This window comes from Puntigrus tetrazona, chromosome 9, assembly GCF_018831695.1.
Source record: "Puntigrus tetrazona isolate hp1 chromosome 9, ASM1883169v1, whole genome shotgun sequence".
In the NCBI taxonomy this organism is placed as follows: Eukaryota; Metazoa; Chordata; class Actinopteri; order Cypriniformes; family Cyprinidae; genus Puntigrus; species Puntigrus tetrazona.
The window spans coordinates 14,826,039-14,840,274 of record NC_056707.1 but is presented as its reverse complement, the minus strand read 5'-3'; the positions used below and the strand labels follow the sequence as shown (position 1 = coordinate 14,840,274).

Below are 14,236 nucleotides of genomic sequence, written 5' to 3'. Positions count from 1 at the left end.
TTTGTTCTCGCTTTCTCATTTTTCTTTCTTTCGTTCTTTGGAAACCTATTGTAGACTTTCTTTTGTCTCGTTTTCTCTCTCTCTCCACCCTTTGCTCCAGCGTTGGCTTTGTCTTTGCTCTAGGAATCCTTCCAGACACTGTGATGTGCTCTAAAAGGATCTCCCTCTCACGCTTAAATCCCAGAGCACAGTGGAAAAACCATCAGCATGCCCCTTGTAACACACCCAAGTGCTTTTTCTGCTCCCTGGCAATCATGCACTCCAAAAATAAAAGGCCAATGATAATGAGAAGAAAAATCATATTAGAGCGCCTGAAAGCAGCAAACGGTTTCAAGAAAGGTGGCGGTGCCCTCAGGAAAGAGAACGGTGCTTTGTAACCACTTACAGGTTTTGAGACCATACATTTTAATTTGTTTTACAATCTGACTTTCATGGAGTCTGAAGGCAGGGCCTGACAGGCATAACCAATCCACCCACAGAGCTGATATGAGCGCTGATCACTGTTCAAACAAGTGTGCCGGCAGCCGGATGGTAATTGAAATGCACAATGGACCAGCCCCATCACTCAAGCGGTTGAGCAGAAAGCACCGACAAGGCTCATCTATCGCTCTCTTTGTTCTCTCTGCATTGCACTGTGTTCGATTGATGGGAGGGTGGAGACGATCGTATCTGTCTGCTCTGGAATTGATATGAACATGACTGCCGATCCATAGGGACCGATCCAGTAAATCAATTAGTCATTTTGTGGGGATACACAGAATACCGAGATTACAGAGTAAACTACAAAAACGCTTGATGAATGCAGAAAGCTTACCAAAAAAAAGTAATATCTGGAAATTGCATTGCACAATACTCATAAATGAGGTATGCATGGGAAAGAAAGTGTGCTTTGAATGGTTTTGTTCAAATGGGCTTTGTGTTGAGTAGTCCAGATTTCCAAACCATGTCACGTTAGATGTTTCATGCAGATCTGTTTTGTTTTACATTCTCGTACGAGGCCTCCAAAGAGTGTTTTTTTTTTTTTTTTTTTTTTTTTTTTTTTTCTGTGTTTGTTAAGCACTGGGAATCTGCATGAATGTGCATGCTTAGTCATTGCATGTGGTTTGTTTTTTGTTTTTTTTTTAGAAGGACTGCTGAAACGGGTGCTTCGTTAGGACTTTAATTAAGACTAAATGCACTTTCGAAGTCAGCGATACGGCACAGCCTTCATTTTCAGGAACCTCATTTTTCAAGAACCTGATGATCTAGAGTCTTTAAGCACTGCATGTGAGACGCTGAATGAACACAAAGTCCATGGAGCAATACTGTGGAATGATGAATGAAGGGTCATAATGGCTTTCTAAAATTTACATATAGCTCAAGCTCTGTCTTTTCATATTGCATGTTTCTCGCTCATTCTCTCTTGTCCCTCTCTTTAGTATATTCGTGTTATTTCCATTGGGGAGAAAAGAAAGATACAAAAAAAGATAATTATTACAGAAAAAAAAAAAACGTTTTTTTGAACCAAGCGCTGCTTTTGTTTTCATTTCTGAAAAGCACAGTGACCTTTTTGAATCTTAATTTACCCAAATTATAGAGTTGTATTTTCTGCATAATAAAATGATTTAAAAAGGCCACTTTAAATTAACAGTTTACTCAAAAGCTCTTATTCGCTTGTTCGAAATGTATCATTCTATGGATCCAGTTCTTTTCTGTGAATTTGATTAATCGTATTCACAAATCAGACTGATGAGTTCAGAGGGCAGCACACTACCTCACAGATTGCTGGAGGGAAAGTTTATTGCTGAATAATGGTTTGAATGGGATTCAGTATGTTTCTCATGCAAAGCTGTGCTTACAATGGAGCGCATGTGCTGCTTTTACAATGCTTTATGATGTTGTTTTTTGGTCATAGTTTGTTTTAAGGTCAAGTTCTCGCTACTAACAAAACATTAACTATGGTTTTGCAGCAATAAACTCCTACTTTGCTGCTTTATTAATAGTTAGTAAAGTAGTTTAGGTATTGAGCAGGATTAAGGCTGTAGAGTATGTTCATGCAGATTGTGTGCTTCATGTACTAATAAACAGCCAGTATGCTAATAATAGGCATGCTAATATGCAAATTTAATGGTTAATAATTTAATTACTCCCTATACTAAAGTATTACAATTTTTATAGCTATACAGACATGATTTCTTTAAAGAGTTGTATGGAAACTAATGAAAAAGGGGGACAGTAACGGTATACAAGTGTTTAATTTTTGTAAGTAAATAATGACAGAATCTTCATTTTCACAGAATTAGCACTAAAAATGTGAAACATACCCCTCAGGCTACTCGTGACTGTCTAACCTTGTTCATCTCTCTTGTGTTAGTGTCCCTGTAGACACATCTTCATGGGGTAGTTAAAAGGCTGGGCTTAATTTAACCGCCAGTTTAAGTTCCCTTCATGTCGGATAGGCTCTGCTCTCAACGCTTCACAAGGCCTCCACTTAGTCAAAACAACTGTTAATTGACAGGCAGAACGACCCTGAACAGCCCTTGAATAAAACATGAGAGAGGTTGGAAGTTACGCACGATCAAGTGGGAATTGAGAGGAAAGGGAAAAAGAAATCTGTAGACTCATAGCTCTCCCTCTGCTTACAGTTCATATTTTAGGCTTCTTGCTTATCACAGGCTTTAATTTGTCTTCCCTAAATGGGCTTAACAATCAGTCTAATCGGCAGCCAGTCTTCAGTCCGTTGGAAACCTAAAGCAAAGTCTGCATTGTGGTAATTCATAATCTTTTGTGCGCACAGCGTGTCATGGAAAGATTGAAAGCAGAGAACAAAATGAAATTATTGACTTCTTTTCATTGCCGCGGCTCCCTCCTGGGTTTCTGCTTTTTAGGCTTAGAACAGCGGAGCAAAATCATGGCTTGTGCTTGGGATGGCAGCCTACAACAACACTTGACAGAGACGTCAACTTCATAAGCTCCATTCCGAGCCTCAGCCTACCTAGTCAGCTTTTTAAGGCATGCTCCCCTAAGCTGAGGACATTTTAAACAAGCAGGCAACAATTTTAGTCAAATTTTATTTTAAAAAGGAACATCCTACATAGGCTGTAGACAGCCAGTGCTAGCTTTTTAGAGCAGAGCCGAAATTTCGTTCTTGTGCTTTTCACGCACCTTTATCATCCTTGTCACAAGCGTTCTGCTTTTGGAGGAAGTATTACTCCGAAGCGGTAATGTTTGAAGACATGTCTAAATGTGGAGTGGCTCGGAGCTGAATTTCAGCCAGCCGTTTAATGGAAGCGAGCGAACGAGAGAGCTCAGAGAGAGGACGCCTAGAGCCACAGCTGAGACAAAGACACGCTTAGAGACGCAGACACACACTGTGTCCATTCATCTTTCCCCAGTGGGGGGAAAAAAAGAAAAACACACATGCACAGAGTGAAGATGCATCGACAGGGTGCTGCTGGCCAGTGACCTGAAAGGGGAATGACAGCGCAGCAGACGCGGTCACGGTCGCAGCGGGGGCTTCTGGGTAACAGGACATCTCTGCTGCGACGCTTCATCTTTCACATCAAAGGCCTTTGTGCATCCCCGTGTTATTCTACTCTTTTAAAACGCTTCGTACGTTATCAGACCAAACAGCTTTTTTGGCTTTCATGTTGCTTCATTTTGCAACGAACAATGGAGTTGTTTCCGGATGGGCTTTTTAAGACGTTTTCAATGAAGATGTCATGCACCAATCAATAGGATGCGGCTGTATCTGGGTTCTGTAATGCAGGCACCCGCTATATTCCTTGACACATTCATGGGAAAGGCTAACTTCATGTCATTTCTGTGTTGTAGATGATGAAACACGCGTGGGACAGCTACAGGCAATACGGCTGGGGCCACAACGAGCTCAAACCCATCGCCAAGAAAGGACATTCCACCAATATCTTCGGTAAGTAAGGATCGCACATGCATGCTGGAGTCTCATTTACATGTAAATTACCGCTCTTGTAGTATGATTCGGTTCGGGTTAGTAAGGAGAGGCACAGGCAATCCCATCTGCATCCACTTTTGTGTGCTGTCTGCAGCTCGCACCCTCGAACGGCGAGACGTGCTCGCGCAGTTTGCCGTCCCTAATCATTTCTGTGTTTGTGCGTGGTGTTTATCGCCGGCTCTCAGCTGCAGAGCCAAAGAAGATTCGACGGCCGGGACTGAATCTGATCTGCTTGTGTACATGCGAGCGTGCTTGAACAAAGAAATCACAATCGATCCCGTTTGCGTCTTACTCTGCTGCCGATGTAACTAAAGCTGTGTGTGCAGGGAAAAAAAATGGTATAAAATAAATACTTTTGAATCCCGATAGGATGAGCTGCTTTGAAAGCTGCTGTGAAACGAAGATAAGCAAATTGTTAAAGGAGTAGTTTACCCAAAAATGAAGCAATTTTATTTACTTTTTGGGACTCCCAATTGTCTGCAGTGAGTGGGTGCCGTCAGAATCACGAGAGCGCAAACGGCCGGTAAAACCTTGACACGACTCCAGTCCATCAATTAACTTCCTGTCAAGCGAAAAGCTGTATGTCTGTAATAAAATCATTATTAAGACATTGTACCTGACAAGTCCTGTATCCGTAATATTGCTTTCTTGATTAAAACGTTCTAAATCAGAGAGAATTATGAAAATATCGAGCACCGTTTCTAAGCAAATGGTGCATATGAATATTTTCAAAATATTTTGGTCAAACTTTTTGAATGCGTTTTGAATACCCCTTCATTTTGTCTTTAAATATTTACCTTTGCATATCGATCTCAAGCAGTTTTCCCTCATAAACTTGCTTGGGTTGAGGATGAGGTTTTATTTGTTCTTTCTTTGAGATACCAGTGAGACACGCATGATGCAGTTCTGTGTTTTAAACAAAATATGAGGGAGCTTTTGAAGAACAAAGATATGAGAAGGAGAGAGAGTGTGGAAAAACAAGGGAGATGTGAGAGACTCGGTGCCTCATGCTGCAGTGCGGTGTGTTGAAGTGTCTTTCACACTTCACTTTCATATTTAATGAACCTCTCTCTGTTTCTACCTAACACGTGGAATGAACTCCTCAGCCATACATGTATCGATCACTCTGTTTGAAAGTACTTGGGTGTGTTTTGGATGGAATCCGGGGGAACACGCTTCTGGATGACTTTGCTATTCTTTTCCAGAGTTTTCACTCTCAGATACCCTGAACACCGTGTGCTTTGCCGCATCTGAAGTTCTGTCTTCAATTGAAGAGAAACACCACTTCTCTTTTAGGAAAAAAAACAACATTTACGTGATCTGTGTGACACTGGTTGAGCCATAGTGTAAACTATGAAAGTATTTTAACATCCAGAAACGATTACGCTAGATCACTTGATTTAATTGCAACTATGCAAGTAGGATTGTTTTTTTTTTTTTAGACCCAGGTTAAACTCGAATCATGAGGATTTTTTTTTTTTTTTTTAGCTCACTCATTAAAGAAATGGTTTACCCAAAAGTGTAAAATTCTGTCGTTATTCTGAAAATGCTAAATCTGTGCAGCATCAAAAAAACAGACCTTAAGGAACCTTGATCAAGGTAGAGATATGTAGCAAGTTCATCAGTAAAATAATCAATGTGACATCAAGGGTAATTTTCCGAAGCTACAAGAACTTTCTGGTTGGGAGAATATCCACTGAACGAAATCGGCGTGTGCTACAGATATGATCAGATCAAAGCTCAAACAACGTCAAAAACATATCCTTGTGACAATACCTTTTAATAATGGCTCTATAAATAGTTTAGGCTGCTTTTATTTTTCTTCTCTAAACATAGGCTATTTTAGCATGCAGTAAATTTAATGTCTGTAATTACAAAAACAACATTATTATTATTATTATTATATAATATTTAAATAAATATAAATGGGCTAAAAGCTTTCATTTCCTAATTCAAAGGCTCTATTCTCTCACTACAACTGTTGTTTCATGTTTTTTTTTTTTTTTTTTTTGCAAGCCTGAAATAGAAAAATGGCTTAAAGTATTTATAGAAACATTATTAATGAGTGAGCTGGTGCTGACGGTTTAATAATGTCACTTTCTGTTGACTGCATTTATCCTCCACACATTACATCTATGTTTGCTGATGTATTTTATTAAATTGACATCATTTAAAAATGGTTTGTAATGGATGGTTCAACAATGAATAAGCAGTTAGTGCGGCTAGTTTATACCTAGGTTTTTTTTTTTTTTTTCTTGCTTGTTTAGCCTAATATTTTTTTTAGCAGCAGTTATTTTTAAAAACATCAATGACGCGGCATACTAAACAGCCTTTTAACATTCCTGTTGTTTTTGATGTCCATTAAAACTTTCAGAGCATGTTTAAAAACCCTCTGCGGTGGGTTGAGTTTCTAAACTCCTTGCCTTCAAAATGCTTTGCTACTCCATTAAAGCACTGCTTTTATAAAAATTCTAGTGCCAGTAAATGTCAAAACAATTACCGTAGGGGTTCATATTGTTTTCTGTCTGTGACGTTCCCTTTATTATGCCTAATCCGCGAGGCTTTTGTGAGGATTATGATTGTTTTCTGCAATAAAAGGTTACAGTTTTATCCAATTTGTTGTGTATCTGTTAGTTAGTTTATTGGTACTTGTCCGACCTTTGCCTGCTGAACTGACCTGTTTGTGGCGGGCCAGACTAAATTCACTATTGTCAGTTTTTTTTTTCCTTTGCAGGACAGAGAGACACTTGCAAACCTTGCAAACATTCAGCATTAAGAAACATTATTTTAATTCTGAGTACGCAATGGACAATAAATAATGTAAGCCTAAGTGGCAATATCCTTGAATTTGCACTAGCTCATTTTTTTTCTTCTTTTTTTCACATTCTAAAACCAATATTTCTTCTGCTGAATGCAAGAGATATTTCGAAGAACGTTTTCTGTCCATAAAATTCAAACTCAACATCAGTATTTTTTTTTAATGAAAATTAACCTTTTAAAGGCAGTCTAGTCAACTAATCTTTGTGACAGGCCCTTGCTGAATCGACTATGCTGCAAATCACATTGCCTTTTGTGTTAAACCTGGTTTAAGAGTACTGATCAGCTGTGATACCACCCCAGGGCTGTGATTTCTTGACTGTACATCTGACAGTGTGTGTTGGTTAAACAGACTCTGACCATTCCAGTGGTAGGACTGTGGTGGTGTAACAGGGAGTCGCCCATATTGATCTTGAAATCTCTGATTTTTTTGTTTTTGTTTTGTTGTGTGTCCATTGATGTTTTGTGTGTGTGTGTGTGTGTGTGTGTGTGAAAACATTTGACCTGTAAAACCCTGAGACTCTGCCACTGGAAGGCACTGTCTGGACAGATTGCTGATGGTAAGCACTTTGATCTGTAAACAAACACCCTGTTTACGGGGAATATTCTCAGACCGGACCTCAGGGTCAGATCATGTAACCCAACTGCCAACATTACGCATGTGAGAACACAATACTGAAATAACCATGTGGTCACACTGCGGAGCATTCTGTTCCTGTGTATTATGATTTCATTCTAAACATGGAGTAAGGCTGAGCAATTAAAAAAAAAAAATAATAATAATCATTACACCTAAACATGACTCCGACACGTCAAACAGTACAAATATCTCTCTGGTCAAGTTCTTAATATAGTTTATGCATTTTCTTCACAGCAACTGGTTCTCTTTGCTATTTTTCAGATGTGCTTGCAATTTCAAACTACTTTACATTTGATATAAACTGTATTGCCTTATCCTGTATTGTTTATAAAAATAAACCTACATATTAGGGCTGCAAGGTATGTTAGTAATAAATCTCCATCACTTTTGTTCAGATGGAGCAGCATTTAATTCGCAGACAAGCCGTTCAATTCACGTGCAATATCACAGATGGATCGCAGTAGCAAACGTGATATTGCGTAGCTTGTCGGCGAACTATGGCTCTGTATATTAAATGACGTTCCATCTGAAAACAGATGTTGAATTATTGCTAATCAAAGAATCAGCTTTCCATATTGTACAAATTTGATTTAATATCCCATTCAATTTTAATATGGAGTTAATTAACTTTCGAATTGTTTTTTTTTTTAAATTCTTTTATATGCTCACCAAGACTGCATTTATGTAATTAAAAATACAGTGAAACTGGTATTATTGCCGAAACGTTATTTCTATTTAAAATAATCTAAATGTAAATATTTCAAAATATAATTTATTCCTGTGATTTGGTAAATCGCGATTTTCAGCAGTCATTACTCCAGTCATCAATACCACATGATCCTTTTAAAAATCTTTCTAATATTCTGATTTTATGCTCATAATTTGTATTATCAGTGTGTAAAAAGTTGTGCCGAGACCATGAAGCTTTTTTTTTTTTATTTTATTTATTTATTTTTTTATAAAAATTATAAAAGAATGTATGGGACTCATTTGAAATAACAGTCCTTGTAACATTGCAGCTGAATTGATTTTTGATCAATTTATACTTGAACAAATGCATCCTTGCTGAATGAAAAATATAAATTTCTTTAATGCATAGAGGAAAAAAGAGAACTTCCTGAAGCCAACCTTTTGAATTTTGATCTTTTGACTGAGGATCTAGTCATTTAAGATTACACCATTAAAAGGTTTTTACCAGACAATAAAGAGGTGGAGGTTTTTATTTTCCTAAGCGTTAAAGCTTTGTTTTATTTCATTCCACCCCATCATGGCTGAATGAACTGATTAAGCTTAACCTCGGTATGAACCCTTCACACATTAAGCAGGAAGTAGTTTTATCCTGTGCTGATGTGTGAAGAGAGAGAGCGAGAGAGAAGGCTGCATCTAGATGGTTTTAGCCTGGGCTCAGCCCTCGAGACCCGCAGCTGGAGTCGGGCCATTGTGTTCTCCGTCATCCCGACGTCCAGTGTAGTTGCCATAGCAACGGCAGGACTAGCTGAGGTCAAAATACATATGCTGGCTGATAAGAGGCGTAGTCTTTAATCAGCTCTCTGGTTAATCAATACCCACCAGCTTACAGATAATCAGCTGAGGATGCTCGGTATGGGTCTGATGCTCAGACCATTGTCCACAACTGGGTCATTTTTGTTCCTCATATGTTCCCAGGAATAAAAGGGCACAATGAGCACTGCTATGAAATGAGAGCTCAGCGGTTCTCCCTGACTGGTTGAAAGGAACGGTGCTTAAGCCTTGTTCACACTTTTGATTTTGGTCGCTAGCAGGTGGCCCTGCCAGTTGATGGCTTAATGATAATGTTTTTTTAACAAAGAACCAGTTTTCTTTTCACAGAAATGTTGCTACCATTTGCATGTCCTTCCAGGATTTAAGATTTTTTTTTCTGCACAAAAATTTTTTTTTTTTTTTTGTAGCGTTACGCTTGATTTGTTCACTATAGCGGTATTACAGTCCATAAAACAACAAATTTAGTACTAAGAATGTTGAATCTACTATCAAAAGTAATTAAACTCCCCTTAAAGTTCACCCAAAAATTAAAATTAATTAGCAATTAATGATAATCATAAGTGTATATGACTTTCTTGTTCTGTCAGTTACAGACTTCATAATAGATTGGGGTTAAGATTTTGTTTAAAAAAGATAATTCCATCTATCAATAAAAAGTGCTCCACACGGCTCCTGGGTTGGCCTGTGTTTTACTCCCACTTGAGGCATCCTATCTATATATGACTTTGTTCTTTAAACAATTCCAATTGGAGTTTTTTTTTTTTTTAACAATCCTTTGTATTCTAAACGTTGTCATTGCAGTGGGTGGCTGTTTCTGTTTAACAGTCTAAGACACGTTAAATAAAGCTTGGGCATCCATAATGGGGGGAAAAAAGCCTGTTTCTGGGCATGAATAAAGGCCTCCTGTAGTGAATGTGCTTTTTTTGTAAGAAAGCATTCCATACTTTAAACGTAAAAAATACGTTTCTCTCACTTTCGCTATCTGTCATGTGCAAAAGCCATTCTGGTGAATGTGACATGTGCCTCTGAGATGTGCTAGTCTCGCAAGTTTGATCACAGGAGCAAAAGAAGCAGTTTCCTTACTTGGCTTACATCAAAATCCTCTTGACATTTTATTTTTTATACAAATTCCCCGTTTGAATTTTCTAATTCGTGACCAGCATATATTTTTGTGCTCTCTCTGCATTTGTCACTAATCACCAGCGTCCTACGTCATCCACTGAACAGCCTCCGCGTACCACAGTTAGATGAAGTGAGAGAAAACTTTTGAAATATGGATAGCTTTCTTATAAATGCTAAAGGGGGCCTTTATTAACCCCACCAGAGCTGTGTGAGGCATGTTACATGGATGCGTTTTAGACCGTTTAACAAAATCACCTGCCATATGCAATAATGGTGCTTAGATGTGCCAGGACAATTTTTATTTTTTTTTTTTTTTTTTTTTTTTTTTTTATAGAACTCCAATTGGATTTGTCTGAAAGAAGAAAATGTATACACCTAGGGTGGCTTGAGGGTAAATAACATGCTAATTTTCATTTGAGCAAACTAACCCTTTAACCCCCTATGAGCTGTGTGAAGCACTTTTTTTTTTTTTTTATGTATTTTTTTTTTTTTTATCATGGATGATTGCAGTTTTTTGACTTTCAAAATCTTGACTCCCATTCACTGCCATTATGAAGCTTGAAGAGCCAGGGCATTCCCTTTCATTTTTTTGTGGAAAAGTTGTGTAAACTTTAATACAATTGTGAGGTTGATTTCGTGTAATGAATAGACCGCATTCATTATGTGGAGGTGATGAGGAATGAAAGAAAGAGGAGGGAAAACAGCTGTCTAAGGGAGTTTTATCAAGACAAGGGATTGCAATGAGAGAATATGGCCTCAATCGGCTGGTGCTTTTGACTTCTCCATTCATTTTCTGTATTTATGACCTCATTTGTGTAATTCCCATCAGCCACCAGCCTCGCCGAAATCTCCAATTATATATGCATCTTGGTGCTGCCCATCGAATTGTGTTCCCTAGGTGGTTAATATTTCCTTAATGATGCGTGTGATTTTCTGTTTGACTGTGGAGAACGTGGGGAAGTATACACAGCTTCTCAGCATGTCAGTTTAGTGCTCTTGGCGTGTGTGTGTGTGTGGGTTCAGTCTAGAGATCCATCAGTACATGACCCACTGTGTTGTTAATGATATAATGAATGGTGGGGATGAGGCCTGGGGCATGTTGTCTTCTCCGTGGTGACTTCATAAACGACTGCAGAGGGGCAACCACGGCTCGGCGCTGCTCAGGCAGGTGCCAAGCACTGCTAGACTCTCCTGCAATGCAGAGACAAAGCGGTTTAACACTGGGGTTTAGGCTTTTGTCATCTGCGTGCTAAGTATGCCAGTTTTGTGCAGTGCGCTGAGGCAGAATACATCCCAAGCACGTGCTAAATGCTGATGTGTGTGCAGTACTAGACAGTTAGTCATGCGTTTTCCCTCCAAATGTCTCACTTAGACACGTTTCTGCTAAAGCCGGTAATGTATTCATCCGTCTGTGTTCAAATGGCCTCTTTTCAGAGAACAATGCAGATGTAATTTTTATAGCTTGGGCTCATTTAGTTTCTGAAATGTGTGACTGTACTTGAAGGAATAATAATTTTTTTTTTTTTTTTTTTTTTTTTTGTTGCAAGTTTTGTGTGCTGGTTTAACTAGGGTTTGTAGATTGTAAGTCATTATTAAAGATAAAAATGCTAGTCATACTAGATTTACTGTATAGCAATATGAAATGCACAGGTTGGTAAAATACCTGTATTGCATAAATGTAAACAGCACAAACGATTGGAACTGTGTTAGAATATTAATCCAGTAAGAATATTTGCAAAAAATACTTGCTTCTTTTGCCCGTATAACTTCAGTAGCAATCTAAAATCGAACATAAACATGCCTAGAGGGGGTGACAATAAAATACAAAGATAATTTTAATCACAGACCAGCTTCACAGTCTATGGTCTCTCTGTGTGTGTGTGTGTGTGTGTGTGTGTGTGTGTGTGTGTGTGTGTGTGTGTGTGTGTGTGTGTGTGTGTGTGTGTGTGTGTGTACACACACACACACACACACACACACACACACACACACACACACACACACACACACACACACACACACACACACACACACACACACAGCCTTCTTGGAATAGATTCATACAACTTTTCAATAATCTACAGTGGAATGTCGTTAATCAGAACGTGAGAGAATATGCTTTTCTTCAAAACACATGTATGCATATTACATAATATTCAAGTCAGGTGGTATGTGTTGCCAGAGCAGATTTATTTTTTTTTTTATAAAGCACATTTTAAGGCAACCATACCAAATTGGTTGATCAAAAGTGCTGCACAGACAAAATATAGACAATGTAAAAAAAAAAAAAAAAAAACCCACTACTTCAAATAAATGAGATTTGAGCATAGATTTAAAATTGGATAGAGAAAGTACAGGTATAAACCAATGAACCAAATGCTTCATAGATGAGCAGTTGATCCCATATTAAATTATATTACAATAGTCCAATTGAGAAATTGCAAATGCATAAATTACTTTTTAGAAATTCTTTGTTGATGAGAAAGATTTCAATTTAGTGAGGCAACAAAGATTTAAGAAACATGACCTAACTGCACCATTAACCTGTTTATCAAACATTTTAGCATTGTTGTTTGTGATTTTTATTTAAATTGGCAAAATCCCAGTTCAGTGGTGTTTATCATTCACTTTCGGTTTTCAGACACTTTTCTTCTTCGCTGATGTCTTTTCCAAAATAGTATGGACCATTATTCTTGAAACACCAAACAATTGGGCTGTTATAGTTTGCCCTTTTTGAAAATCTAATATACAAACTGGAGAGTTTAGACACCAAAAAATAAAAAAAATCTTTCTTAGCTAAAGTGTAGACCTCAGCTAATACACTGCTTCTTGTAAAACGTTCACTAAGTTGGATTGTGCCAGCTCTGCCATCTGAGTTTGAGGTGATGGATTCTTTGAGAACAGAACTCACCATGCATAAATTAGTATGCGTAAAATGTAGGGCTGTTTGTGTCACACGCGAGGCATAGTGCCATAAATCATGTGAATACGTGTGTATAGCCTACTCATCTTGTGATGTCCTCTTTCATAGCTGCATTTTTCTGAAGAAAACCGCTGTCTGCGACTTCAAGGAGATTCATAGTCCTCTCCACAGCTTTTAGGGCAAGCATGCAGTATAAATGAGTCTTGATGGTCGCCTAGTTTAGTGGCCTCGACTAGTTCATCTAGATGTCAGGACGCACTAATTTGACAGGGCCTTTTGTTGAGAGCGATTACTCGATGTTCAGGCAATCTACAAATTTGTTTTTGAAAATCTGTACTTATGCACATCCAAATCATGCAGAGGGAAGCCCACAGCACCATTCTGAAGTGACTTGTTTATTTATTGTTCTCTGCTTCGTGCTACGAGGCTTACTTTGAGTTAGCATGTTTCCAGCTGGCACAGAAAGAAAATGCTGCAAACGCTCCCGACTGACTGACTGTCTGACTGATTCCAGCTCAATTCCTGCTGCTTTTCCCGCTCTACCAGGGTTCTGCTGGGATTAAACTTTTAATAGATGAGAAGATGCCAAGCTCAAGTGGGAAATCACACGAATTTGGTTCCGTGCAGTCCACCAGGATTGCACGTAAGCCCTTGACATAATACAGAAGACCTAGAAACAAAAGGAGTCAGAAAAGAAATGGAAGGATTTGAGTTTAACGGGAAGAAAAAGTGGAATGAAAGTCATAGCATAGCTAGCAGTGTAACGCTATCTCCTTTATACCTTGACTGCCATTTAATGCAGACTTTTGTATTCGCTCACTTATCCAAATAATCAGAATCAGGTTTTCCAATCACTTCTGTGGCCACAGGTGTATAAAATCAAGCACCTAGGCATGCAGACTGTTTTTACAAACATTTGTGAAAGAATGGGTTGCTCTCAGGAGCTCAGTGAATTCCAGCATGGAACTGTGATAGGATGCCACCTGTGCAACAAATCCAGTCGTGAAATTTATTATAAGAGCAAGTGTTTGGGAACCGCAGCGAAGTGGTAGGCTGCTTCAACTGATGGAGAAGGGTCCGTGGATGCTGAGGAGCATAGTAAGAAGAGGTTTCCAACTTTCTGCAGAGTCGGTCGCTACAGACCTCCAAACTTCACGTGCCTTTCAGATTAGCTCAAGAACAGTGCGCAGAGAGCTTCATGGAATGGGTTTCCATCGCCGAGCAGCTGCATCCAAGCCATACATCCCCAAGTGCAATGCAA

General features: G+C 38.7%; 1 protein-coding gene across 3 annotated transcripts in view; it reads left to right on the top strand.

Annotated features, from left to right (window-relative positions):
• The window catches only part of man1a2 (mannosidase, alpha, class 1A, member 2), a 66,662-nt gene that overhangs the window by 21,818 nt on the left and 30,608 nt on the right, over nucleotides 1–14,236 (top strand). For all 3 annotated transcript variants that reach the window (XM_043248895.1, XM_043248891.1, XM_043248894.1), the window contains one exon: nucleotides 3,814–3,910. In XM_043248895.1, coding sequence (XP_043104830.1) covers nucleotides 3,814–3,910 — 97 coding nt within the window. The remainder of the gene's footprint in view (nucleotides 1–3,813; nucleotides 3,911–14,236) is intronic.